Genomic DNA, 27752 nt, shown 5'->3' on the forward strand with positions numbered 1-27752 from the left:
AGCATGTTTTTAGCTTTTTTCGTTTTTAACTTATTATATGCTACCATGAGTCTCATGTCAGAAGAAAGGCTGGATTGATAGATAGATGGATGGATGGACAGATCAATAGAATGCTATAAAATGAAGGGGAACAGGGAGATATTCAAACACTCTCAGAAGATGTTTTGACCAGACTGGATATTATAGCAGTAGCAGATTATACTAGTTCTAAATCTCGTCGTGACATGCATCTGCTGAAACTCATGGCATAATAACCCAATTTGTCACAAGGCTCTGTCTTCCAAAAAACAATAACAACAAAAGGGAAGGAAGCTCTGCCATCTAATGGTATGCCATCATCACAAAGCAGACAATAATCGCACCTCACTGGCATCACATTCTGAAATTACTTGTGCTGATGGAATATTTCATCTTCTTCCCATACTGCTTCAATAGTACGTTTCAACAAAATTAAATGAGTGTGCTTAATTTTTATTTGAACTTTAGTCCCAATTAAAAGTCTATAATTGATTGTTTATCAATTGTTATATTTAAGAAACAAGAAATGCAATTATGAACAAGCAAAATAGTGGTGGATGAGTGGGGAGGCTATTGATCATTTTGTGTACTAAAGACTCTTCACAAAAGGTCTTGTTTGCAGTTTGTAGATGTACATCGAAGCCAGTCAGAAAGCTTGGCCTGTGGGCAGGAAAAAACTCTCACCACACCTTTCTGATTTACACTGATCACTGATACACACCACATGTGTCCCCTCCCTCCTTCCCCCCCATTTGCAATGGTTCTGTTCCACATTTAAGTGATGAAAAGTTAAGACCTGTGGTTACAACTTCTATGAGAAACTTCATTTTGAAGGGCTGCTACATTTCAACTTTATTACCATGAGGAAAAATGAAGAAACAAAAGGCCACAGTCACTCAGCAGCAAAGAAACCTGGGCGAAGACATTTAATAAGTGTAAGCTCCCTGCCACAACTTGTTTAAATACTGACCTTTGGGCTGAGTGAACACTTATTTCTGCAAATGTTTAGTGTAAACCAACCATAGCTCTTGGTTTGAGAAGCTTTATGTTACAGACTATTTTTTTCTTTTAATTTTTTGAACAGTAGCAGCTTCGAGAAAACACATTTCAGTGGCTGGAAGAAGGAACACACAGGAGTATATTGGAAAAGAGAGAGGGGGTGGCTTTATCAGGTAAAATTGAGATTGTGCCTTCCAAAAGAATTTCAGATTGTGTTACCCTTGCTGACTAAATTCTGCACATCGGAATGACTCTGATTAGAGAAGAAAGGAACTGGGGAAGGGGAGTTCTGGAGACAGAAACTTCTTTCCAGGCAGACAAGATCTCCATGATACACCCATTAGGTTCTGTCTGGTATTAACTGGGTTCCTTAGTAATGACTTATGGAATAGTCTTCAGCTAACAGCCTCCTAAGTCATGATGCCAAAGAAAGGCTGAAGTTACTGTGTATGCATGTAATGTTACTTTTTTTGTAAATATGGAGTCTGCTTTCTAATTTGCTTATCTCCAAACCACAGATTATACTCCTGAAGACTGAAAGTCCAATTGACAAATTGTCCTGCTTTAACAGAGTTGGGAATTCTGCATCTCTCCAAATGTTGTTGAACTGCACCTCCCAGCATGCATCACAATTGGCTATGCTGACCAGGACTGCTGGGAGCTGATGTTCAACAATATCTACGGGGCCACACAACTCCCACTCTATACTACAGTAAAGTATCTCTTGACATGATTATCTATCTTAACATGTATAAAATAACAATGGCATTCTCTTTTCATATCTATTTATGGTTCCCAAAAGGCAATGGAACTTACTCCTATGTAAACCTGCATAAGATTGCAGCCTTATGCAGAGCAGATACATCATGGAGGTTTTACACAGAAGTGTCTTTTCATACACATGGAGTGTAAAAACTAAGGATTTTCTTTATTTTTTTCCATTCAGAGTGTGGTGGAAGCGCATTCCTTGGGGGCTTTTAAACAGAAGCCAGATAGCCATCCTTTGGGGGTGCTTTGATTGTGCATTCCTGTATGGCAGGAGGTTGGACTAGATGGCCCATGTGGTCTCTTCCAACTCTAATATTCTATGAGTCTATGATAATTGTTGTTCATTCGTTCAGTCGTTTCCGACTCTTCATGACCTCATCGACCAGCTCACGCCAGAGCTCCCTGTTGACTGTCACCTCCCCCAGCTCCTTCAAAGTCAAGCCAGTCACTTCAAGGATGCCGTTATGATAATTATGATAATTAATCCATAGTAAATGTGCAGTATAACAAGATCTGGTAGAGCACAACAACTGCTAGTATGCAAGATACCATAAAGCTGTGTGAAACAACCAAGTGGCAGTGACACAGCATCAACTATCCTCAGACTGCTATTCCCAAAACTTGTCGTCATTGCCCGCTCTTGAAGAAAGAAAATTGCTACACACCACATAACCAACTGTGAGCCCCTAAAATGCCTTGTTGCCCTCAAGTACGATTAATTAAATATTTCCAAAACTTAATTAAGATGTAGCTTCTGTAAAGTAATTGGAAAAGCAATATCTTGATATCAGGTACCAAAACATTTTGAAAAACCTCATGGCCGTGGAAGTAATAACCTTACCTACTCATGCCTCCTAGATAACATCTAGAAATAAAATGTAGATGCTGTGACCCCGATACTATCACTCTTCTTTGCTTGCATGCAATTTTATCATCATTACGAGATAAAGAAATCTGTGAGCTTTCAAAAATAGCATGTGTTTTGGACCTTTTGGTTGGCCTTATAACAAAAATTCTCTCACACAGATCCTTATTTCCCATCCAGACAATCTATAAATAAAGGGCTAATAATTCTGGATTTAGGGTAATAATAATAATAATAATAATAACCTTTATTTCTATCCTTCTTTTCTCCCTCACAGGATGCAAAGCAGCTTACAACATATTAGTGTCATAGAAACAACAATCCAAACACATGTATCCAGACCAATAAGAAAACCAATAAATAAAATTAAAATGGGCAATTGAAAAACAATATACATGTATGTGGCATTATTTTTGTTGTTATAATGAGACAGGGCAGAAAGCATTGCATTGTTTTTCTTAAAAGAATCGTTCTCACTCATCATTCAGGAAAGTTATGGGATTTTGCATATTAAACTGGAACAATTTTTGGAAGACACCAGAAACCAGTTCTTCTAAAGAACATTCATATACTGTCCTCTCAAATGTCCTTCTTACTAGGGCAGGATGACAAAACAATTCTAAAGTTATTCTCCCACAATCTATCAATATTGATTATGTAAAAATGGTTTCTTCTACCCAATAAAGCTCAAACCCCTCAGTTCTGTGCCCAGAGTAGACTAAATAAAAATCTTATTACCAATTACTCTTAATATCAAGGCTCTTAATTCCAGATCAGTCAGTTTACATCAGCTATTACTTTACCTCAGACAAATGTCCTTTTAAATGCATTTAACGTGACAATGTTGTTGTCCAAATATGTACAGGCTTTTGGCAAGTTTGGTCATAGTAATGGTATTCCTCAGCCAAGGAAGGCATTAGATAGTTTACATCAACATTTTCAGCAGTCAAGAATTCTCTCTGATATGGAATGACTCAGATTTAATTATGTAATCAACATAACTGTAAAGACTTAAATGTCTATGAAATATGTCATTCCTTCTCCATAGCTGTGTAGGGACAAAGTTTCCCAGTCAGTGCTCTATGCTCCTCTTGTGCATTTCTCCTACTATTTCACCAGTCTCAGGTACAGCGGAATTTCCAAAAGTTCTCTTTCTCCTGCAGTAAGTCCTGAACTCTACTGTAAGTACCAGCTACAGCAAATCCATTGACTCATTTGAATATATGTGTCAATTTACACATTCCTTCCATGGGTCTACTCTAGTTGGGAGTAACATTAGAATTCAGTCCTTGGTTTACATTCAGGAGATGGCTGGGAAAATGTTGGATGAGGGAGTATCATGATTCAAGCAGGAGAGTAATGGAGCCGTGCTAAGGAAATCAAAGTACAAACTGCAGCACTAACTATACATCAGGGAAACAGGCAAAGGAACATCTGCATTTCTCTCCTTGTTTCCAGTCAGCCTTGCTAGTCATAATAGTCTAGATGGGGGTGATGACTGTATGATGGGAGTTCTCATCTAACACTTCCAGTGGGTGACTGGAATGGTTGAAAACTAGCCTAGGACTCTTGAAACCAGAGTCCAAATACCTGCTCAGGCATGGAAACCCATTGTATGATCATAGGCAAATTGCACCCTCTCACCCTCTCAGCCATTATGGCAAGAACAACTTGCCATAATGAGTCCCCTTTAGGGTGAGAAGGGCGGCATATAAATGTTGCAAATAAATAAATAAAATAAGTCAGAACTGACTTGAAGTCACAGAACAACAACTTTCTTAATAAATAAAATCCTACCAAGTGAAATGAACTGCATTCCTGGAAAACCAGGAATGTTGTTCCTGAATGATATTTTGTGCTAAAATATCACAAACATATCTCTTTGGTTCTGAATGAAAGAAAAACCCACAAAGACTAAGATTTAGAGACAGCAAAGATAATTCAAAAGGGCTCAGACTGACCAATTAAAAATATTCTATTCAAAAATGCCTAAAACGCAATGATTTGAATCCCAACTCTGTTGTATTATATGAGATGTTCTGTGTATGTGATGTAATTGAATGTAAGGTGAAGTGACAGTAATCCAATAGATAAATTTGCCCAAAGGGTAGATTTTGGGAAGTCCTGTCATTACTGTACCAGATCTTGTTTTGTGACTTCATAAATGTTATGTATGTGCATTTTCTTTAAATGTGGATGTGTATTATCTGTGTATGCTTTGCGTGATTACAGCCTAAATAAAAACAACTATTCAACCACTCTTTGTAATTTGGTTCTTGCTGAGTCTTTATTTCTTTTTATTCCCCCCTTAACTGAATACATAACTGAGCTAGTCACCAGAAAAAGCATAAAACTGCCATATAACTGACTAGAGGAATTAAAATAACAGATAACCACTTTTGCCATAATGATAGCTTTAAAACTAAACTTTCCTAACTTCAGGCAGTTATGTCTCTAAGAAACTGGGTACACAGGAGGAAATGGCAACCTCTATCATGAAGTGGCCACGTCTGGTTACTGTGGAGGCAGAATGCTGGACCAAAGTGGACATTGGGTGCTATTCAATGGTCACATTTCCTTCTTTTTTCTGTCACCTTCTTGGCTGCCCTTCCATGTAGCCCTTAAACCCTCTAACACAGGAGCAAATGGAGAACATTTTCCCCATCTTGCAACACAGACTCACACAGAGGATTGAGGTGTGCCTAACAACCATTCTCAAGGTGCTTCTTACCCACTTATATCTTTATACCCCCACAAACTATTCTATCAGTGGCAACAGGCACACATTCAAATAAGTCCCTGTTTATTGTCAAGGTACAGGCAGTTCCCAAGTTACAAACAAGATGGGTTCTGTAGATTTGTTCTCAAGTTGGATTTGATTAAGTTGCTTCTTAAAAAATTAACTGCAGCCATATATGTGTGTGTGTGTGTGTGTGTGATGTTTAGCTTCAGATAGCATAGGGAAGGGTTAACACCCCTGTGGTGTTTGTTTTCCTAAATGTGCCCCTGTGTTCAGAAGATTTCACCTCACTTTCTGTCCCTGTGAAAATTGGATTTTTTTAAAATGGCTTGTTGTGGAAACAGGGTTTGGGGATAAAACTTCAGTTCCCCATCATCACGCTTCCAGGAGTGAATTCCCCTCCCTGGAGTTACTCCTGAATAGAGGAGAGGTCGATGTCTCTCACTTCCTGTTGTCTCAGCCCTGTTCCTAACTATGAGTCGCTTAATATGTTATCGATTGCTGTAAGTTTTCCGGCCTGTATGGCCATGTCCCAGAAGCATTCTCTCCTGACGATTCACCTGCATCTATGGCAGGCAGCCTCAGAGGTTGTGAGGTCTGTTTGTAAGTCGGATGTTTGTAATTCCCTATTTCATTTCAAGTCTCTCTCGCATATGACAGGGAAACTTCACGGGAGACCACACAGTTTCTTATCCTTAAAGCCCTTTGGTGGGCATCTGTGTCGTTCTGCTGGACGTAGGGGGGGGGGGTGTCACATATCTGATGCAGAGGTGCCCTTTGTCACTTGTGGGGACTCTTTATCAATCGGAGAGGCGCCCAAAGTTCGCCCCTATCTCTCCCCCGGGGATTGGGAAGGAGGCCCGCCAAAGCCGGCTGGCTGCCCTCCTCTCGGGCGGAGGTCCCAGGCCGGCTCTGGCGGGGCCGGGCCTTCCTTCCCTTTGTAATTCGAGGCGGAGGCGCGTCCCCCGCTCCCCCGCCCTGTCCCGCCGAGTCCCGCTCCGCGCGCTCACCGTCCTCGTAGTTCTTGAGGTAGTAGTCGGGCCCGGGCCCGCCGCGGCTCTTGGCCGGGTTCTTCACGTTCTGGAACTGCAGGAAGTCGGTCCTCTTGCCGGCGAAGCGGAGGAAGGCGGGCGCCAGGCCCCGGGCCAAGGTCACCAGGCGGCGGGAGCTGCGCGGAGGGAGAGAGGAAGGAAGGAAGGAAGGAGGAAAGGGACGGCGGAGGAGTCAGGGAAGGAAGGTTGGGAGGAAGAAAAGGAAGAATGGGATGACGGAGGAGTCAGGGAAGGAAGGAAGGAAGGGAGGGAGGAAGGGAGGAAGGAAAGGAGGAAGGAAGGAAGGAAGGAAGAAAAGAAGGGAGGGAGGAAGGAAGATAGGGAGGAAGATAGGGAGGGAGGGAGGGAGGGAGGGAGGGAGGGAGGGAGGAAGGAAGGAAGGAAGGAAGGAATGAAGGAAGGAATTTAGGACGGTGGGGGTTTCAGCAAGGAAGGAAAGAAGGGAGGAAGGATGGAATTTGGGACGGTGGAGGAGTCAAGAAGGAAGGAAAGGAGGGAGGGAGGATGGAAGGGAAGAAGGAAAGTAGGGAGAAAGGAAGGAAGGGAAGAAGAAAAGAAGGGAAGGAGGGAGGGAGGAATGAAATTGGGACTTAGAGGAGATAAGAAGGAAGGAAAGAAGGATGGAAGAAAGGATGGAGGGAGGGAGGAAGGAAGGAAGAAAGGAAGAAAGGAAATGAGGAAAGAAGTAATTTAGGATGGTGGAGGAGTCAGGAAGGAAGAGAGGGAGGGAGCAAGGAAGGGGGCTCCTGTGCTCACCTAAGAGGAGCCCACCGAACAGGAGACTTCCATTCAAGAGATTCCCCCACCACCACCACCACCATCCCGCGGTCGGAAGGGCGAGGAGAGGATGCTGCAAGGCATCCTGTACACCTGGGGCGAGGCCCCATCTCCTTCTCCCCCCCCCCCCCGGCGCCTCCTCCTCCTCCTCCTCCTGCTCACCTGAGGAAGTCGAGCCAGCCGTCGTGCAGGACGGCGGGGTCGATCTGGAGCGAGAGGAAGCGCTCGCTGGTGATTCGGCGCGGGCTGCGGGGCCCGACGTCGAGGAGCACGAGGGTCCTTCCCGGGGCGGCGGCCGGGTTGGCGGCGGGAGCGGGGGGTCGGCGTTGCGCGGCCTGCGAGGGCAAGGAGAGGTGGGCCAGCAGCGCCAAGAGGGCCAGGGCGCCGGGAGGGGCAGCGCCGGGGCAGGGCATGCTGGGCCCAGGCCGCCGAGGCTTCGCGAGCAAGTCCCGCGCCGCGCCCAGCCCCTCACCGGACGCTCATGGTCCGGAGTGGGGCGCGTGGGGGCGCGCGGCCTTTTTCTCCCTCCCTCCCTCCCCCTCCCCTCCCCTCGCCCTCCCTCCCTCCCGCCAAGGCTTCGGTGCTGCGGGGGAAAGAGGGAGGGAGAGGTGGAGGGAGGGAGGGAGCGCACGCCCCTGGCCAGCCTTCCCCGGGGCCCGGGCCAAGACGTTCACCAGCGCCGCCTCCGGAAAGAGACGCCCGCGGACACCTCCACGCTCTCGCCGAGGCAAAGGGGCGCCGCCCTCCCGGCCTCAGCATCCGGGGAGAGAGCGAGAGGGGCCACCGGAGGTGGGGTCCACAGCCAGGCCTGCCCGCCCCGAGACCTCGCCTCCCTTCGCCAGGACTCCGAGGGGAGGGCTGCCATGCTTTGGCCCGGCCCTGGCCTCCTTGCCCTCTCGCTGAACAACTGAAGAAGGTACGCACGGAAACACCGGCGTTTCTCTGGGCAAAGGAAGGAAGCAGGCCCTGCGAGGAGGAGCCCCGACGACACGCCTGGACCTCCAAGAGCAGCCCGGCTTGCTGTTTCCGTCCCTTGCTTTCCTTTCCCTTCTCTTCCCTTCCTTTCCCATCTTTTCCCTTCCCTTCCCTTCCCTTCCCTTGCTTTGCTTTGCTTTGCTTTTCATTCCTTTCCATTCCTTTCCCTTCCTTTGCTTTGCTTTCCTTTCCCTTGCTTTGTTTTGCTTTGCTTTCCCTTCCCTTCCTATCCTTTTCTTTCCCTTCTCTTCCCTTCCCTACGCTTCCTATCCTTTCCTTTCCCTTCCCTTCCTTTGCTTTCCTTTCCCTTCCTTTCTCTTCCCTTACCTTCCCTTCCCTTCCCTTCCTTTCCCTTTCCTTCCCTTTGCTTCTCTTCCTATCCTTCCCTCCCTTTCCTTTCATTCCCCTTCCCCTTCCCTTCCTATTTCGCCAGCGAGGACGATCCCCGGGAGATGACACGCGTCCCACCGGTGAGTCAGTCCGAGCCCCGGCCGGGAGGGTTTCTTCCCTTTCTTCCCTCTCCGTGGCACCAACTTGCTCCCCATCCTTTGGAGATATGTCCCCCTAAACTCAGGGCTATTCCCTCCCTTGAATAGAAGATGCTCCCATCTCTATTGTTCCTCAAGACAGGCCTTTCGTACTCTCTTGAAATATAGGTGTAAACACAGGACTCCCGTGATGGGCTTGGGACAGGCATGAGCAAACTTCGACCCTCCAGGTGTTTTGGACTTCAACTCTCACAATTCCTACTAGCCTCAAGCCCTTTCCTTTCCTCCCTCAGCCGCTTAAACAGCTGAGCGGAAGAGGCCTGAGGGCGGCTGTTAGGAATGGTGGGAGTTGAAGTCCAAAACACCTGGAGGGAGGGCCCAAGTTTGCCCCTGGTTATGATAATGTCTGTTGTCTCCTTTTAAGGACTTCCCTGATGTAAACATAGGACACCAGTGATGGGCCTGGGACAGGCTTGAGCAAACTTCAGCCCTCCCTCCAGGTAGTTGGGACTTCAATTCTCACATCTCCCGAAAAGGAAAGGGCCTGGGACTGTTAGGAATGGTGGGAGTTGAAGTCTAAAACATCTGGAGAGCCCAAGTTTGTGCAGGCCTAGTTTATAGACCCCTAGACAGGGCTACTCCTCACCACTTGTTGGAGACGAGGGTCTGCTTTCCTTAGCCACACAATTCCTGGGACTTCAGGATCATGATAAACCTTGCCTCCAGCCCTTGGGACCAAGAAATTCCCTTCGATGGCTCAGCTAAAACACCAAAAGGCAGTCTGGGCAAGATCGCTCTGAAGAATGGGTTCAAACAAATGACAACTATGTCTCGCCTCAGAACAGGGCTTGAATGCAAGAGAATCCTTTTTGGACACCTCTCCTGATCTTTCCATACTTCAGGAAATAAAGCTGGACTGCTCAATGGAGGGAAGGGTATTAGAGGCCAAGATGAAGTACTTTGGCCACATCATGAGAAGAAAGGAAAGCTTAGAGAAGAGAATGATGCTGAGAAAAATGGAAGGGAAAAGGAAGAGGGGCCGACAAAGGGCAAGATGGATGGATGGTATCCTTGAAGTGACTGGATTGACCTTGAAGAAACTGGGGTTGAGAGGCGGAAAGGACTGAACGAATAAATAACAACAACAAGGCACTGATTATCAGGGGAAGAAGGAGAGAGAAGGAAGATTGGCTTTTACAGGCCAGTATTTCCTCGGACCATAGGGAAGGCTGAGCGAAGGAAGATAGATGCTTTTGAACTGTGGTGTTGGAGGAAAGTGCCTTGGACTGCAAGAAGATCCAACCACTCCATCCTTCAGGAAATAAAGCTCGACTGCTCATTGGAGGGAAGGATAGTAGAGGCCAAGATGAAGTAATTTGGCCACATCATGAGAAGACAGGAAAGCTTAGAGAAGACAATGATGCTGGGGAAAATGGAAGGGAAAAGGAAGAGGGGCCGACCAAGGGCAAGATGGATGGATGGCATCCTTGAAGTGAATGGCTTGACTCTGAAGGAGCTGGGGGTGGTGACGGCAGAAAGGGAGTTCTGGTGTGGGATGGTCCATGCGGTCAGGAAGAGTCGGAAGCGACGACTGAACGAATAAACAACAAACAACAATTTCCTGGGAAGGAAGTGACACTGCTTTTCCCTGGCGTTGTTTTCCAACGCTATTCCAAGCCATCCGGCTCAATCATATTAATTCATAGGGGGTCTTTGGAGGCCTCTAATTCATAGGGTGGCCCTCAACAGTAGTTGACTTGAAGGCGTCGTGTAGAACCGAATTCCCGCCGCATTCAGTGGGATTTGTTCCCACACCCACATCCCGCCTTGCAATGTTCTCAGTTGTGTGGAACAGCGGCCTGAGTGCTGGTGGAGAAGGACTCAGGGAACTGGGCTCCTATCCTAGCCGTGAAACCAATGGGTAGTCTTAGGCAAGTCACACTCTCTCAGCCTCAGATGACGGCAATGATAGGACCCCCCCCCCCCCCCCCAAAAAAAGACTTAATGAGAAAATATCAGAATTGCCTTTCTGTGAGTCAGAAACCACTTGAAGGTAACATCACAACAGTCTTGGAAAATGCAATCCCACCCGTCCCTCACTATATTTAGGCTTTGAGGTCTGGCTTCAGACTCTGGGGGGTAAATCTCCCAGGCCAGGCATGGGCAAACTTAAGCCCGTGCCTTGCGCTTCAGCGGCTGAGAGGGAAAAGAGAGGGGGCTGAGGCTGTTAGGAATGATGGAAACTGAAGTCCAAAACCACCTGGAGGAACCAAGTGTGCCCATACCTGCTCTACATGATTGAGGATTGGGGAAATCGGCGTGACTCCTTCTTGGAACTAAAGGGCGTCTTTGATTTGTGTCCCTGAAATTAAGGTTTTCCCTTAACATTAAGTCTGGGGGTTGGTGCTCATCTCCATTTCTAAGCCGAAGAGCCGGCGTTGTCCGTAGACACCTCCAAGGTCATGTGGCCGGCATGACTGCATGGAACGCCGTTACCTCCCCGCCCCCCCCCCCGAAATTAAGGTAAAGGTAAAGGTTTTCCACTGACACTAAGTCCAGTCGTGTCCGACTCTGGGGGTTGGTGCTCATCTCCATTTCTAAGCCGAAGAGCCGGCGTTATCCCTAGATACCTCCAAGGTCATGTGGCCAGCATGACTGCATGGAGTGCTGTTACCTTCCCGTTGGAGCGGTACCTACTGATACCGCTCCAACAGGTAACATTTGCATGTTTTTGAACTGCTAGGTTGGCAGAAGCAGGGGCTGACAGCGGAAGCTCACCCCGCTCCCAGACCTTGCTGTCAACAAGTTTAGCAGATCAGTCCCTGAAATTACCCAGACCAAATATGAGGTCTCGAAGGGAGGGGGGTTCGTCCTGGTCCAGTTGGGGAGGAGTTGAAGGGAAATAACAGGCGACGTGGTGGGGATCCTGCCCTCCCTCCTCTTTCAGGAGTATTTCTGCTCAAGCAGACCCTGCTTGGAAAAAAAAAAAACCCGCTCCAAACTCACAACAGTAGCCCGTCGGGGTCATCTGGCCCACAAGCCTGTCTTTGACAGTGTCCAGATGCAAATACCCCAGAAAGCTTTAAAGGGCGGCGAGGAGGGGGGGGGGGTGCTCTTCGCCTCTGGATGTGAGGAAGGCTTCAGGGGGGGAAAACTCACCTTTATTTGTCTGCATTGCCTCTCTTAGCTAAGACAAAAGTGACTGATGGGGTTTGCTCTCCTAGCATTTATTTATATTCAAGGGTGCCAGGGTTGGGAAGAAATAAAGTCGCCCTTCGATTGGAAAAGCGCTGTTTACCTGTTGAATTCTATGGCGGTTAAAGTGATGTTGAACTAGATTAATTCTACAGTCCAGATGCACCCGAGCTCCTTGCAAGGCTCCGTCGCTTGGGTTTCTTTCCACTTCGCGTCCTTCCACATGATTCGTTAGTCCTTAATCTGTAATCCTGCGAGAAAGAGGCCGTTCAGGTTTATTTTTTCTCCTTTTCATTCACACCCTTCAACTATATTCTGATTTTTGTCCACTTGTCTCTCCATCGCTAAAATCCTTGTCCTTGTTCTTGGTCGGTTTTCTCTTTATTTATTGATTTCCAGCCCACGTTTCATACATAGGTGTATGTATACATCTATGCACATATAGAGAGAGAAATTATATGTATATATAGAATCTGTGTGTATATAGAATCTTATATATGTATTCTATATATATGTATATATTGTATATAGAATCTGTGTGTATATAGAATTCTATATATGTATTCTATATATATGTATATAATATATATATAGATATGTGTGTATATAGAATTATATATATGTATTCTCTCTCTATATATATATATAGAATATGTGTGTATATAGAATTCTATATGTGTACACATACATACACATAAATACATATAGTCCCGCTACTATGTATATAGTGTGTATATATATGTATGTGTATATATAGTATGTGTATATAGAGTGTGTATATACACACATGCACACATATACATATAGTCTCACTACTATATATAGTGTGTATGTATATATATGTGTATATATATTATGTGTATATATAGAGTGTGCGTATATACACACATACACATATATATATAATGTATCTATCTTTATACATACATACATACTATATGTAGTATATATACACACATAGTATCTGCAGTGGATATATAGTGTGTACATGCAGTATGTATGTGTACATATACTATATATATGTATAGATAGATATAAATACATTTTAAATATAATGCATCTGTTCATACTATATATAGTGTATAGATAGTATGTGTATACTATATATAGTATGTATAGATAGATATACATTATATATTATCTATCTATATCTATCTATACATACTGTATAGTATATATACACACATAGTATAAATCTGCATTATATATAATGTATCTATATCTATCTATACATACTATATATAGTATATATACACACATAGTATATAGAGTGTATATGTGTGTATACTATAATAGTATGTATAGACAGAGATAGATAGATACATTATATATCTAATTATCTATCTGTCTATAATGTATCAATCTTTTTCTTTATAAAGTATACACACGCGCGGACACATTATATGGAAAGTTGAGACCCCCAGATCCGGCCGAAATTGGCTTTGAGATGCATCCACACTGTCAAATTAATGGAGTTTGATACCACTTTAGTTGACGTGGCTCCATGCTATGGAATCCTGGGGTGTTCCGTTTGGTGAGGCACCAGCCCGCTTTGCTAGGGAAAGCTAAAAACCTTGTCAAACTACATTTCCCTCGATTCATTGGCTGCTGGCGGTGAGAGCGGGGACACAGAATGAGAGGATGGGCGCCTTTGAGGGAGCTGCGCTGCTTGTAGCTGTCGCCTGTCCTTAGAGCCCCCCCCCCCCCCCCAGATCTGCATCCGGCGCCCTCCAAACGCGGTGCCGCAGCCAATCTGGTGCTGCCGGAACCTTTCTTGTTTTGTTGTTGTTTTGATGACCACAGGGCGTGAAACTAGAGTTCTTCCCTGGCAACTGAGCATCGGGGACGTGTCTTGAGAAAACCTCTCCAGGGATAGGTTCCCGAAGGTGGAGGAAAATCCCTCCTTTGGTCCTTTTCAAGCAGAGGGATTCCTTGGAAGTAAACAGCGCTCACGCCTCCGACAGCGCCTTTCTTGTCTTGTACGGATTTCACTTTAATTTGCTTCCCAACGTTTTTCACCACCACGAATTCGGGTAGTATTTACTGCCCGCGCTGAGTGATCTGTTTGCCTTTCTCTAACCTTGGGATAGAATCATAGAATCACAGAGTTGGAAGAGACCTCATGGGCCCTCCAGTCCAACCCCCTGCCAAGAAGCAGGAAAATCTCATTCAAAGCATCCCCGACAGATGGCCATCCAGCCTCTGTTTAAAAGCTTCCAAAGAAGGAGCCTCCACCACACTCTGGGGCAGAGAGTTCCACTGCTGATCAGCTTTCACAGTTAGGAAGTTCTTCCTAATGTTCAGGTGGAATCTCCTTCCATGTAGTTTGAAGCCATTGTTCTACATCCTAGTCTCCAGGGCAGCAAAAAAAAAGCTTGCTCCCTCTTCCCTATGACTTCCCCTCACATATTTCTACATGGCTATTATCTCTCCTCTCAGTCTTCTCTTCTTCAGGCTAAACATGCCCAGCTCTTTAAGCCGCTCCTCATAGGGCTTGTTCTCCAGACCCTTGATTGTTTTAGTCGCCCTCCTTTGGACACATTCCAGTTTGTCAATATCTCTCTTCAATTGTGGTGCCCAGAATAGGACACAGTATTCCAGGTGTGGTCTGACCAAGGCAGAATAGAGGGGTAGCATGACTTCCCTGGATCTAGACACTATGCTACTGATCCAGCCCAAAATCCCATTGGCTTTTTTATAGGGCATCCATTGGACCACATCACACTAAAAAATGAATTCACTTTCAATCCGATTGTTGGTCTCTTGCAGAATTCTGGGGGTTGTGGTTTAGGGAAGAGCCTTTAACAGCGTCACTAAACCACAAATCCCCAAATTCTATGGAGGCAGAAACTGGATTTAAAGTGGATTCATTCTCAAGTGTGTGGAAATGTCAAAGACGGCTTGAAGAAGGTAAACAATAAATAACAACAACAGTGTCAACAGAGCGAGGTGAGGAAGGATCCGGCTTGTATCTCAAATGGGTTGTTGTAGGTTTTTCGGCTGTATGGTCATGTTCTAGAAGCATTCTCTCCTGACGTTTCGCCTGCATCTATGGCAGGCATCCTCAGAGGTTGTGAGGTCTAGAACATGGCCATATAGCCCGAAAAACCTACGACAACCCAGTGATTCAGGCCGTGAAAGCCTTCCACAATACATTGCATCTCAAATGTTTGGGGGATTGGTATAACTCCCTTCGCTCCCTGACTCCCAAATGTTAGGCCTGTTTCTGAGTATATTTGACCTGCTGGTTCCAACCTTAAAAACTGTGGCATAGAGACAGAAATGGGAAGCCCTGGCCCTTGAGCGCTCGACGTCAACTGTGACCAGCAGTGCTGCAGAATTCGAAGAGGCACAAATGGAGGGCCACCTTCCACCTGGAAACCGATGCCCTCTCGCCCATTACATCTGCAGCCCCGTGCCAGCTTTCCTTCTTCATTGCCCAGTCTTATGGGTGCCAAACTAGAAGTAAACTCCATGGAATGCATGAAGGTACATCGGTTTTAGATTTTAGGGGGAGAAGAAAAGCTTTAATGGCCGGAATCACTGGTTTGTTGTGAGTTTTCCAGGCTGAAACATTCTCTCCTGAGAATCTTACCATACATCAAAGGAATCACTGACCACAGAGGGAAGTTAATGAAGAAACACAATCTACAAACTATCTACAGACCCACTAAGAAAATCCAACAACTGCTACTTTCAGCAAAGGACAAGAGGGATCCTCTCACATCTGCAAGAGTCTATCGTATGCCATGCAGCTGTGGGCAAGTCTACATAGGGACCACCAAACACAGCATTGCCCAAACATGTACCAAGGAACATGAAAGGCACTGCAGACTTCAACCAGAGAAGTCAGCCATAGCAGAGCACCTGATGAACCCACCTGGACACAGAGTATTTTTTGGGAACACAGAAATGCTGGACCACTCTCACAACCACCATGTCAGGCTACACAGAGAAGCCATTGAAATCCACAAGCAAGTGGACTATTTCAATAGAAAGGAAGAAACCATGAAAATGAACAAAATCTGGCTAGCAGTATTTTTTTTAAAAAAAAAACCTCTAAAATCTTAACAGTAAATAAAGAACAGCACTCAAAAACAGGGGAACTCCAGACAAGAAACAGTCAGTGCCAGCTCATCACCTTCCAAGGCAGAAAGCAGCTAAGCCTTGAAGCTGCAAGGCCATTAAAGGTGGTCAATTGAAATATTCACACCTACTTCAAACAGTCAAGAGTTATTTCTCCCACCCTGGATATTCCAGAGATATATAAACCCCCTTTTCCTAGTTTCCAACAGTCCTCACAACCTCTGAGGATGCCTGCCATAGATGCAGGCAAAATGTCAGGAGAGAATGCTTCTGGAACATGGCCATACAGACCAGAAAACTCTCAACAAACCAATAATGTAGTATGCTGCATTCAGCTATTTGATATCTTCTCATTCTCGGACTTCATTTTACACCAAGGCAGGGGCAAACTTGGGCCCTCTAGGTATTTTGGACTTCAACTCCCACCATTCCTAACAGCCTCAGGCCCTTTCCTTTTCTCCCTCAGCCGCTTTGCCCATGTATGCCAGTGATAATGCCTGTTGTCTCCCCTTTGAGGTGCCTTTTTAGGATCTTCCCTGAATCTTCCTTTTCTGCTTTCTGTTTTTCAGAGACTTCAACTCCCAGTATCCTCCAGCTAGTGTGGCGAGAGGCAAGTGGATTTGAGGAGTTGTAGTCTACAGGGTAAGCTTTGTAAATTTCACCTTGACCATGCGATCAAGTTGGGATGTCTCATGATGTATCAGCAGATCCTGTTTTAGCCTCATTTCTTGGCACTGGAGGAGAATGGAAGGGGAAAAATAGAATTTCTAAATACAATTAATTTTAATGATTCCCTAAATTTCACTCAACTTAGACTCCCAGGGTTTGTGATTTACGCCATATTTGTCACTCTTGTTTTGATATTTATTTAACTGTGAACACAATGCTCCAAAGCTAAAACGGCTGGGTAAATAATAATAATAATAATAATAATAATAATACTTTATTTATATACCACTCCATCCACACTGCCATATATATATAATCCAGATGATCTGCTTAAAACTGGATTATATGCCAGTGTAGACTCATACAATCAAGTTCAAAGCAGTTAATGTGGAATATCTGTTTTGATAACCTGGCAGTATAGGTCCAGGGATTCTTATCTTATCCAGTAGAATAGAGTTGGAAGAGACTTCATGGGCCTTCCAGTCCAACCCCCTGTCAAGAAGCAGGAAAATCGCATTCAAAGCACTCCTGGCAGATGGCCATCCAGCCTCTGTTTAAAAGCCTCCAAAGAAGGAGTCTCCAAACACTCAGGGGTAGAGAGTTCCACTGCTGAACAGCTCTCACCATTAGGAAGTTCTCCCTCATGTTCAGTTGAAGCCATTGTTCCTGGTCCCAGTCTTCAAGGCAGCAGAAAACAAGCTTGCTCTCCAGGCCAGTAGGCTGTTAGGAATTGTGAGAGTTGAAGTCCAAAACACCCAAGTTTGCCCATGCCTGGTTTACAAGGTCTGTAGCCTTCTCTGCCAATGAGTGCTGGTGTCTCACCAAACTACAACGCTCAGGATTCCATAGCGCTGCACATTAAAGTCATATCAAACTGCATTAATTCGACAGTGTAGATGCACCCTGGATTTTGACTGGATGGTCCTTGTGATCTCCTCCAACTTTATGTTTCCTTTATTCTAGCCGGCAGGGGGCGCCTTCCACTGAGCCTGTGCCTTTTCTATTGAAAGAGACCTGTGGCTTCTCTGGAGAGGAAGAAGATGAGGCGTGCTTTGAGCGCCCCCTGGCGGCAGAAAGCCTTGCTTCTTGGCAGCTGAGGGTAAGCAGCAGATCTGAATGCAACGGGAGGGAGGGAGAACCATCGGAAATCTATACTGACCATGTAATGCCGTTCAAAATGCATTGTTTGACAGTGTAGATCCAGCCATAATGTGGTATAACTTCCCTTCCTCTGAATGGGATGATACATAGCAATTCTGAAGAAGCGACATACAGGGAGCACACCACACCCCTGTTGTGCCAGCTCCACTGGCTGCCGGTTCAGTTCCGAGCACAATTCAAGGTGCTGGTTTTGACCTACAAAACCCTGTACGGTTCCGGTCCAGTGTACCTGTACGAACGTATCTCCCTCTACGTCCCACCCCGGAGTTTGAGATCATCTGGGGAGGCCCTGCTATCGACCCCACCACTGTCACAAGTGAGGCTGGTGGGGACGAGGAGCAGGGCTTTCTCAGTGGTGGCTCCTCACCTGTGGAACTCACTTCCGGGGGAAATTAGGGCATCATCATCCCTCCTCTCCTTCAGGAGGAAGGTAAAGACGTGGTTGTGGGACCAGGCCTTTGGGCAATCTGACAATTAGAGAAGATAATCAGGCGAGTATGACCAGGACTGACAATGTGGAATTGAAAATGGAACTATGAGATAGCGAACGCTGACCGTTTATGAGGAGGAATTGGGTTTGTATTGGTTTTATTGATTTTATTGTTTTTTATAGTTGTAATGTAGGAATTGTTGTTTAACTGTGAATTGATGCTATGTCTGTTTTTGACTGGTATGTGATGTGGGCATTGAATTGTGCCTTTGCTTTGTAAGCCGCTCTGAGTCCCCTTCGGGGTGAGAAGGGCGGGGTAGAAGAAACCGAAATAAATAATAAAAATAAAGAATGCAAAACAATTGCTATGAATTTGGTAACAATGTTGTCTTTATTGTTGGCATACAATTGAATCCAATTGTGACTGGCATAGGCCCATGAAATCAATGGACTTACACAAGTGTTGATTCACCACCCAGTAGTTGATTTAATGGGCCGATGATAGCTGGAACTGACAATTGCATTTTGCCCACTGAACTGTCACTCAGAACTCAGATCTTTTTTCATACAATGATTAATAATAACACTAATAATAACACTTTATTTATATTTCGCCCTTCTCACCCCGAAGGGGACTCAGGGCGGATCACAGTACACATACACGGCAAACATTCAATGCCGCTTTGTATAGACAGTGCACAGACAGAACAGAAGGAGGTGCCATGGAAGGTTGGGCTCTAGTCCAGGGGATGCTATTGTTCTATCCTCTATGATGAAGAGCCGTCAGGACTTCCTCCTTCCTTTTGGTCACCCAACATTTTCTGATTTCCTTTCTTTATGGTGTCATAAAACACCTCCCCCACTTTTAGCAGTACCTAATTTCTCTAATCACAGCTAAAGCTGTTTTCAAATTGCTTAGGTAAACAATGAGCTAGGCTGACAGTTGGCAGCTCACGCCAACCCGGGGCTTCGAACTTGCAACCTTTCAGTTGATAGATCTTATAATTGCTGATCATTTACCAAGTTTAAGTTTTATTCCTAAAGTGTCAACAATTCAGTTCCATTTAATTGAGTGGGGTGTATTTTTCAAATACACACACACATATAAGCTGTCCTTAAGTTACAAACATGTGACTTACAAACATTCGACTTACAAAGCTTTATCACCAATTCTTGTCTCCATAGCAAGTCATTTTTTCTCCAAAATCCAATTATCACAGTCAGAAAAGGAGGTGAAATCTTCTGTAAAGGAGCATGTCCAGCAAAATGAACAACTGCAGAGGTCTTAGGTAAAGGTAAACGTTTCCCCTGACATTAAGTCCAGTTGTGTCTGACTCTGGGGGTTGGTGCTCATCTCCATTTCTAAGCTGAAGAGTTGGCGTTGTCCCTAGATACCTCCAAGGTCATGTGGCTGGCATGACTGCATGGAGTGCCTTTACCTTTCCACCAAAACAGTACCATTTGCATGTTTTCGAACTGCTAGGTTGGTAGAAACTGGGGCTAACACCAGGAGCTCATCCCACTCCCTGGATTCGCACCGCCAACCTTTCGATCAGTAAGTTTAGCAGCTCAGTGGTTCAACCCACTGAGCCATCAGGGAGTGTTAACCCTTCTCTATTTCATCCCTATTGCATCCAAAGCTTTATATCTATCTATCTATCTATCATCTATCTATCTATCTTGGGGACTGCCTATATATATCTATATAAATAAAAATGTAATGTTAATTTGTGGGATTAACATAACTCAAAAACCACCAGATGAATTGACACCAAATTTGAACACAATACACCTATCAGGCCAATGAGTGACCATCGCTCTTAAAAACCCTGAAAAACACAGCAGAAGAGACTTACAAAGCCAAAAAACAAAAATACATTAGAACGCATGTGCAAAACCACACATATATACACAAACACACATATACACATATATACACACACAAAACAACATATATACAGACTGGGCCACACACAGCAACGCATGTCAGGGGATGGCTAGTGTGTGTGTGTATGTAATCAGAGGTGAATTAAATGGAACAATCATGTCCAGCGATTATTGTACTGTTTCAAAGAAATGAACAGTGATAGTTCTTCAACTGTTTGAAAATATTATCTCCACTTGTTTTTAATCAGCAGATCAGTGGAAAGCTCCAAGCATATGCATGAATTTCAGCATGTTGTAGATCAGCCAGAGGCTGATGGTTTAACTGATGATTTAGAGAGGATTGTTGGCTTTCCTGTGGCACAAAGTGAAGGGCCCTCAAGTCTGGGGGATTCAGTTCTGAGAAATTATGTTTCTCTCCGTGAGAAAACTGGCTCGGAAAGTTTAGGGCCTCAAGTCCAGTTCGAGGAGTCAGAAGTAGCAATTGCAGTTAAGGAATCAAACCATCTATAGCTAGAAGATCAACAAAAGTCTTCATTTACAAATTAGAGCCGAAAACAGATTACACCAGTCTGAGAGATTACATGGGAAAGTTGGGGAGAAAATTAGTGGCAGACATAATGCTTTCATGGCTGTCTATTAAACAACAAGGTGTTTACCTTAAGGATAGTTCAAACAATGCTGTGTTAGAGTGAGAAACTAAGCCTGAGTTCTCTTGTCTTGGTTCAAGTCAAGCCTTGGTTTTGGATTTTAATATCCTGAAAGTTTTCTATGTTCCTGTTTATGTACTCCTGTTCAAGTTTTTACTAGTTATGCTTTCTTGCTTGTGGACTTATGCTGTATCTGTGATTTCTGGCTCTTCCTAGACTTTGTAACCTCTGAAACTTTATGAGACACTTGGATTATTGTTTGGTTTTCACCGGTTGTGAAATCTTTTAGGATTTTATATCTTCCTTTCTTATTCTTGCTTTTTAATATGCTTTTTATGTGTTTTGCAATAAACTGTTTGCTTATATACCTGGACTCTTGTGTGGTACGGTGGTCATAGGTGTTTCCAGGCCTGGAGTGCAACATAGCATTTGTCAGGTCTCGTGGAAGGGATGGGGAGAATCACTTAACTTCTGCTGGATATTTTACAATGAATCTTTCTCTAATTACCTATAGATTGTTCTGTGAAATTCATGGGACACATAAGCTGACATGTGAGTTGACAGTAACACACATACACATTTGACTGCTATTAATATTTATGTACTTGTTGTTCTTCCATTCACTCATGAACTGAATTCTGAATTTATTCCGTTCCTTCGGAGTCCTAAAAACTTTTATGCATGTATGTGCCTTCAAGTCACATGTTGACTTATAGTGATCCCATGAATTTTGCCAGTTCTTTCCTCTGAAATATAGCTTACAGCACATGATATTCATTGGCAGTCTTCCATCCAAGTACTTAGCCAGATATCAGGGGGATCTGGTGCCTTTAGAGTATTTAGGCCTCACTAAACATATACTCATAGACATATTCCATAAAAGTCTGTGGGTCTGTCTTGTATTAGTCTGACCCTGAATGTGTTTTCTTGTAATGGTGCATTTCTAATTTATTAAGTACAGATATCGCAATTATATACATATTTATATGTTTACTTGAAAGTATGTCCAACTAAATTAAATGAAACTGTTACTTAGCAGATAATTTAAAACTAAGCCCCACCAAAGTCTTTGCACATTCACAATTATAGCACAATAATTATAGCCCACATAATCCCGAGGATTTGTAGGTTTTTTTTGGGGGGGGGGGGTGTATTAGAGTTGAAAATTCAAAATATCCCTCCCTAAATTGCAAGTAGAGCCCCCGTGGTGCAGTGGGTTAAACCGCTGACCTGCTGAACTTGCTCACCAAAAGGTCAGCAGTTTGTAACTGGGGAGCAGGGTGAGCTCCTACTGTTAGCCCCAGCTTCTGCCAACCTAGCAGTTTGAAAACATGCAAATATGAGTAGATCAATACTTACCTGCGGGAAGGTAACGACACTCCATGCAGTCATGCCAGTCACCTTGGCGGTGTCTACAGCATTTCAGCTTAGAAATAGAGATGAGCACCACCCCCCAAAGTTGCACATGACTAGACTTAATGTCAAGGGGAAATCTTTACCTTTACTTAAATTGCAAATTCAAATCCAATAGGGTGTCACCATGGCAGTTAAAGTGGACTTGTCACACTTGCCACATTGTACTACATTAAGTTGTTAGTCCAAACTAGAATAGATTCATAGAATCAATGAAATCTATCTAAAAGTTGACTCACTGGGTTTTCTTTGATTCAGTAGATAATAATAATAATAATAATAATAATAATAATAATAAGTCAGTTCTTGTGGTTTTTTTCGGGCTATATGGCCATGTTCTAGAGGCATTTCTCCTGACGTTTCGCCTGCATCTATGGCAAGCATCCTCAGAGGTGAGGTCTGATAATAAGTTTTATTGATATCCCGCCCCCTCTCCCCGGAGGGACTTGGAGCAGCTTACAACAAAACAAACGAATACAATAAATAATATAAGACAGATAATAATTGCATATCAATTAATAAAAATAAAATAGCACCATAGTTTAAACCTAAATAAATAAACAATGTAAAAGACTATAAGGCCCTCTAAAACCAGTATATCTACTCTATTTGGGACTAACAAATAGAATTGCTTCTGAGTCAGGCCTGGCAGACCACACCCTAAAGCTCTGTCTTAAGCTTGTCTCTTAAAACCAATTTATGTCTTCACAGTTCTTAACAAATCTGTCATACTTATTTGCTTTCCAGAGAATATGGGAATATAATATTTTTAATTTTAATTTTTAAGTGACATAACACTTTAACATATGATACAGTGTTTGTTTTTCAACTGCTTTTCACTGTTACATAAATTAAAAATAAAATAAAAATAGGAAAGATAATATTCCCATACTTTCTGAAAAGAAAATAAGTTGTACAGTTTGTTAAGAACTGTGAGAAGTATGAAAGGATGGCTAGTAACTTTACTTACAGTATATTCTGGCGTATAAGACTACTTTTTAACCCAAGAAAATCTTCTCAAAAGTCAGGGGTCGTCTTATACGCGGGTGTAGTCTTATGCATGGGAGTAGTCTTAACTCTATATTTTAACTGGAAAAATTGGGGGTCGTCTTATACACCCAGTCGTCTTATATGCCGGAATATACGGTACCTGTAATTATTTTATGTGTATGTTTCATCTTCATCAGCATCAAACAACAGTAAAATTACCAGCCATCCTATCATACTTGTCTGATTTGACATTTTGGCATTCTACACCATTAGGTAATATATATCTCTCGGGGATGCTTTGAATTCAATTTTCCTGCTTCTTGGCAGGAGGTTGGACTAGATGGCTCACAAGATTTCTTCCAACTCAATGATTCTATGATTCTATATGCCTGTCTTCAACAAAGCTGAATTTCATCCAAATTGATTTACAAATTAAAGGACGCTGCCCAGAAACAATCTAAGTGCTTTTTGGGGGAAAGCAGTGCAGTCCTATAATGTCTGCTCAGAAGCAAGCCTCACTGAGTTCAATGGGATTTATTTCCAGATCTGAATATAGCATTGCATCCATAAGTATTAATGTGTGCCTTCTGATTCTCTCAAAGTATAGTGATCCTAAGGCAAAATTATCATGGTAAGATTTGTTTAGAAAAGATTTGCCTTTGCCTTCTTCTGAGGCTGAAGGAATATGACTTGCCCAAGGACACACAGTAGGTTTCCATGGATGAGCAGGGATTCAAACCTAGATCCCTCAAAGTTGTAGTCCATTGCTTAAACCACTGCACTGACACTAAGCAATAAGCATATATTTAGATTTTCTTCCCCACTTGAGTCAATGAACCTAAAAACATTTTAATTTGGGTTGAATTATTCCCATAATTTTCCTATGAAACTTTAAGTTTGCAGGGTATTTTTCATATCAGAAGTGACTTGAGAAACTGCAAGTCACTTCTGGTGTGAGAGAATTGGCTGTCTGCAAGGACGTTGCCCAGGGGACACCCAGATGATTGATGTTTTACCATCCTGTGGGAGGCTTCTCTCATGTCACTGCATGAGAAGCTACAATTCGACAAACGGGAGCTCACCCCGCTCCCTGGATTCGAACTGCCAACCTTTCGGTTGACCAGTCCTACCAGCACAAGGGTTTAACCCATTGCATCACCAGGAGCTCAATGGGTTGAACTATTTTAAAAATTTCAAGGAAATTGCAGTGAAAATAACTTCATCAGAAGGGGGGGGAAAGTGCGCTATATGGCATTTCACAAAAGTCCACACTTATAATACTTTGTGACTTGGCAAGGTGTTTTTTTCAGATTTATTTATTTATTTACTGTATTTGTATACCGCCTTTCTCAGCCTTTAATCGGCGACTCAAGGCGGTTTCCAACAAATCAGTACACATAAAATCATAATGCAAATTAAGACATTAAAACAGTATAAAAAACAATAAAAATAAAAATAACATCATTAGCGTCTCCTTATGATCAGCATTGTCCAGTTCCATCGTCAAGTCATTCGATTTCCTATAGTTAGCTACTCTGCATTTGTAAATGCTTGCTCAAACAATCATGTTTTAACTAGCCTCTGAAACGTTAAGAGGGAGGGAGCTGATCTAATCTCCCTAGGGAGGGTATTCCATAGCCGAGGGGCCACCACTGAGAAGGCCCTGTCTCTTGTCCCCGCCAAACGTACCTGAGACGAAGGCAGGACCAAGAGCAGGGCCTCCCCAGATGATCTCAAAGTCCTCGATGGTTTGTAAGAGGAGATGCGTTTGGACAGGTAAGTTGGGCCAGATTGTCATTTCCAGCAGCTGGGGGATTCTGGGAGTTGTCATCTCCCCAAAGCCAGTATCCCAAGCTGTGTGTCTGATAATTAGAATTCATTCATCCCATGGATTATCTCACTCCCCCCACCCTAAGTCTGTTCCTCGTGGGGGGTCCACATTGGCTGAGAGACTGCAGTGAGGTGCTGAGCCATGGCTGGGCAGGGCAGCAAAGCCTTGCCTGTTGAGGAAAAAGAGATTTACAGAAAGCAGATGATGTAAGTGAATCCTGCACAGTATAAAGTAACCATCAAGCCCCTGGGCTTCTACCCCAGTGGACCCTCCAGCCTAGCCTTTGATGAACTAACGCTCACCCGCAGCCCAGCTCTGCTTCAGATACTGTTTCAAACAGACTGGTGAAGATTTTTCTTTTTCTTTTTGCCTTGGTTAAGATAAATGGAGAATGTGGGGGTGGGGAAGGAAGTGTCTTCCCCCATTTCTTTCCTCTGTTCTATGAAAGCCAGGCTGGGTGCAGAGGGAGGAGGGCAGAGCCAGGGTGGGAGGTGGCGTCAGATCCCACAACATCTCATAGAGATCCCAGCTTTGCCTTGGCCTCTTCAGGGAAGGAAACTTAAATTAACTGCAGCAGGATATGCTGGTTGCGGGTGGGGGAGGCAGGGCACTCGGTTCTCAAGGCTCCAGTGGAAGGAGGGGGACCCCCTGTGCCCAGAGACCTTTCTGGCAAAGTCTGGGCACTGCTTTCTCTGGAAGGAGCATGGCAGCAATTAACCCAAAATGGAGAATGGTGTGGCCCAAGAAAACTCCCAATGCCAACAAGAGAGATATTGGGAGGGGAAAGGCATCATGAGTGTTGACTTCACCAGTCCTCAAGCTTCTGATCCATCTAACAGTGGTTTAGTGCAGGAACTCATCATCGCACTGCCCACTTATGACACCCACACAGGCAGCTATCACATTAGATATCATGTCCATTCATATCAACAAAAAAATTCTAGCAGTTTTAATTTCTACCAGGAGCTGTTCTTTGTTCAAGTCAATTAATCTCAGCAGAGAAAAGCATATTTAGTAAGGTTGTTTTTGAAAGTAACATATTTGAAGAATTTTAAATGCACAGATTTTCCGGAAGTTTGCATTGAAATCATGGTACAGTAGAGTTTCACTTATCCAACATAAATGGGCCAACAGAACGTTGGAAAAGCGGAAATGTTGGATAATAAGGAGGGATTAAGGAAAAGCCTATTAAACGTCAAATTACATTATGATTTTACAAATTAAGCACCAAAACATCATGTTTTACAACAAATCGACAAAAAAGCAGTTCAATACATGGTAACGTTATGCAGTAATTATTGTATTTACGAATTTAGCACCAAAACATTGTAATGTATTGAAACTGCTGTGGATCTGGGCGGGAGGCAGACTGTATTGGATAATACAAAAGGTTGGATGAGCGAAGGTTGGATAAGCAAGACTCTACTGTACTTCTGACCTTATTCAGATCATCGTAATAAGATGACAGGGATTGCATGAATTGAATTCCTAATCACAGTTACTTAGTTTGTACAAATACTTTGCTTATTGAAAATATTATATTTTCAAAGGATGTACTCTTTTTGGAAGCTTGGGAATATACTTTATAATCAAAATGCATTCAAACCAACACGTTTTCTATGTGGGACTGTGTTGGGGAAGGTTTGTGTGACACAACAATGAGAAACACTGCAGAGGTTCATACCCATGGTGTTGGGCTGCAGCTTCCTTTTAGAATATTGCTAAAGACATTTCCCCTAATAATAGTTTTTTTGCTCTGAGGACAGTTTGAGTTCAATTATGTTTGGGATGTTTGGGGTTTTTTGGGGGGTTTTTTGCACTTGTTTTTGGAGCTATGTGTTTTATAGTACATGGCAGCAGCAGGAGTATCACAAAATAATGTGCACCAAGGTGAGGACACAGAGTGGTTTCAGCATTGGACTACAGTATTACTCTGGAAAATAGGGCTTGAACCCCATTTAGCCATGGAAATGCAGTGAGTGACTAGTCACACTCTCTCAGCCTCAGAGGAAGGCAAACAAAGCTTTCCAATAAAATTCTGTATTAAGTTCACTTTGTGGACTTCATATCACAAATGGCTTGAAGACATACAAAACAAAGGTAAACAAAAGTGGACTTGTGACCTGTATAAGATGATATATTTCATATCTTTGCTTTGCAGAATTTCGTTTTCTTCTGGAGCCATGATCATGCACAAGGAGTTACACTGATGGCCAAAGGAGCAAATATACTTTTGTTGAGAATTCCAACCCCTCAGCCTTTGAGACATCAACAAACTTTGCTCATATATCCAGGTTATCTACCCATATCAATAAAAGAATAACTATCTAATACATTGTTTTGGTGCTTGTGTAGCCCAGCTTATAATTTTTGTCTCGCCTCAAAACATGTCACAAATTATTCAGAATATATTCATTGTCTGAACACCACTATATACTTCCTTCAGTGAGGTAGAATGATTTTGTACAAGGCACATGCATGTGTGTGGACATGTACTCAAGCACACACACACACATGCATACATGCAAAGTCAAGCAGAATGTCAGAATTCAGAGTTTAAAACTGCCTTTATGCAGCAGATAAAGAAGCCAACGTGATTCTAGATTGTATCAACAGGAGTATAGTGTCTAGATAAAAAAAAATATCGCACTACTATTCGGCTTTAGTCAGACCTCACCTGGACACCACATTTCAGGAAAGATATTGACCAGCTGTAATGCATCCAGAAAAAGGTGACCAAAATGATAAAAGTCTAAAAGCC

The 27752-nt window shown here is 43.6% G+C and overlaps 2 protein-coding genes across 2 annotated transcripts in view; one reads left to right on the plus strand and one right to left on the minus strand.

Moving 5' to 3' along the window:
* The window catches only part of HPSE2 (heparanase 2 (inactive)), a 156748-nt gene extending 149101 nt beyond the window's left edge, over positions 1-7647 (minus strand). The window contains exons 1-2 of the mRNA XM_060768196.2: positions 7382-7647; positions 6401-6558 (exon numbers count right to left, since the gene is read on the minus strand). Of these exons, the coding sequence (XP_060624179.1) occupies positions 6401-6558; positions 7382-7632 (409 nt within the window). The 5' untranslated portion in view covers positions 7633-7647. The remainder of the gene's footprint in view (positions 1-6400; positions 6559-7381) is intronic.
* Positions 7648-7700: 53 nt separating this feature from the next.
* On the plus strand, positions 7701-27322 carry LOC132770845 (protein piccolo-like). The gene is made up of 2 exons (XM_067466273.1): positions 7701-8664; positions 27153-27322. Exons 1-2 carry the CDS (start codon positions 7701-7703, stop codon positions 27176-27178), a joined length of 990 nt encoding a protein of 329 aa, XP_067322374.1. The 3' UTR covers positions 27179-27322.
* Positions 27323-27752: the final 430 nt, after the last annotated feature.

Source organism: Anolis sagrei, chromosome 3, assembly GCF_037176765.1.
Source record: "Anolis sagrei isolate rAnoSag1 chromosome 3, rAnoSag1.mat, whole genome shotgun sequence".
NCBI lineage: Eukaryota > Metazoa > Chordata > Lepidosauria > Squamata > Dactyloidae > Anolis > Anolis sagrei.

Coding starts and splice junctions, on each gene's coding strand:
- LOC132770845 (XM_067466273.1), top strand. CDS start 7,701: ATGGTCCGGAGTGGGGCGCGTGGGGGCGCGCGGCCTTTTTCTCCCTCC. Junction 8,665..27,152: donor AGATGACACGCGTCCCACCG/GTGAGTCAGTCC, acceptor TTTGCTTTGCAG/AATTTCGTTTTCTTCTGGAG.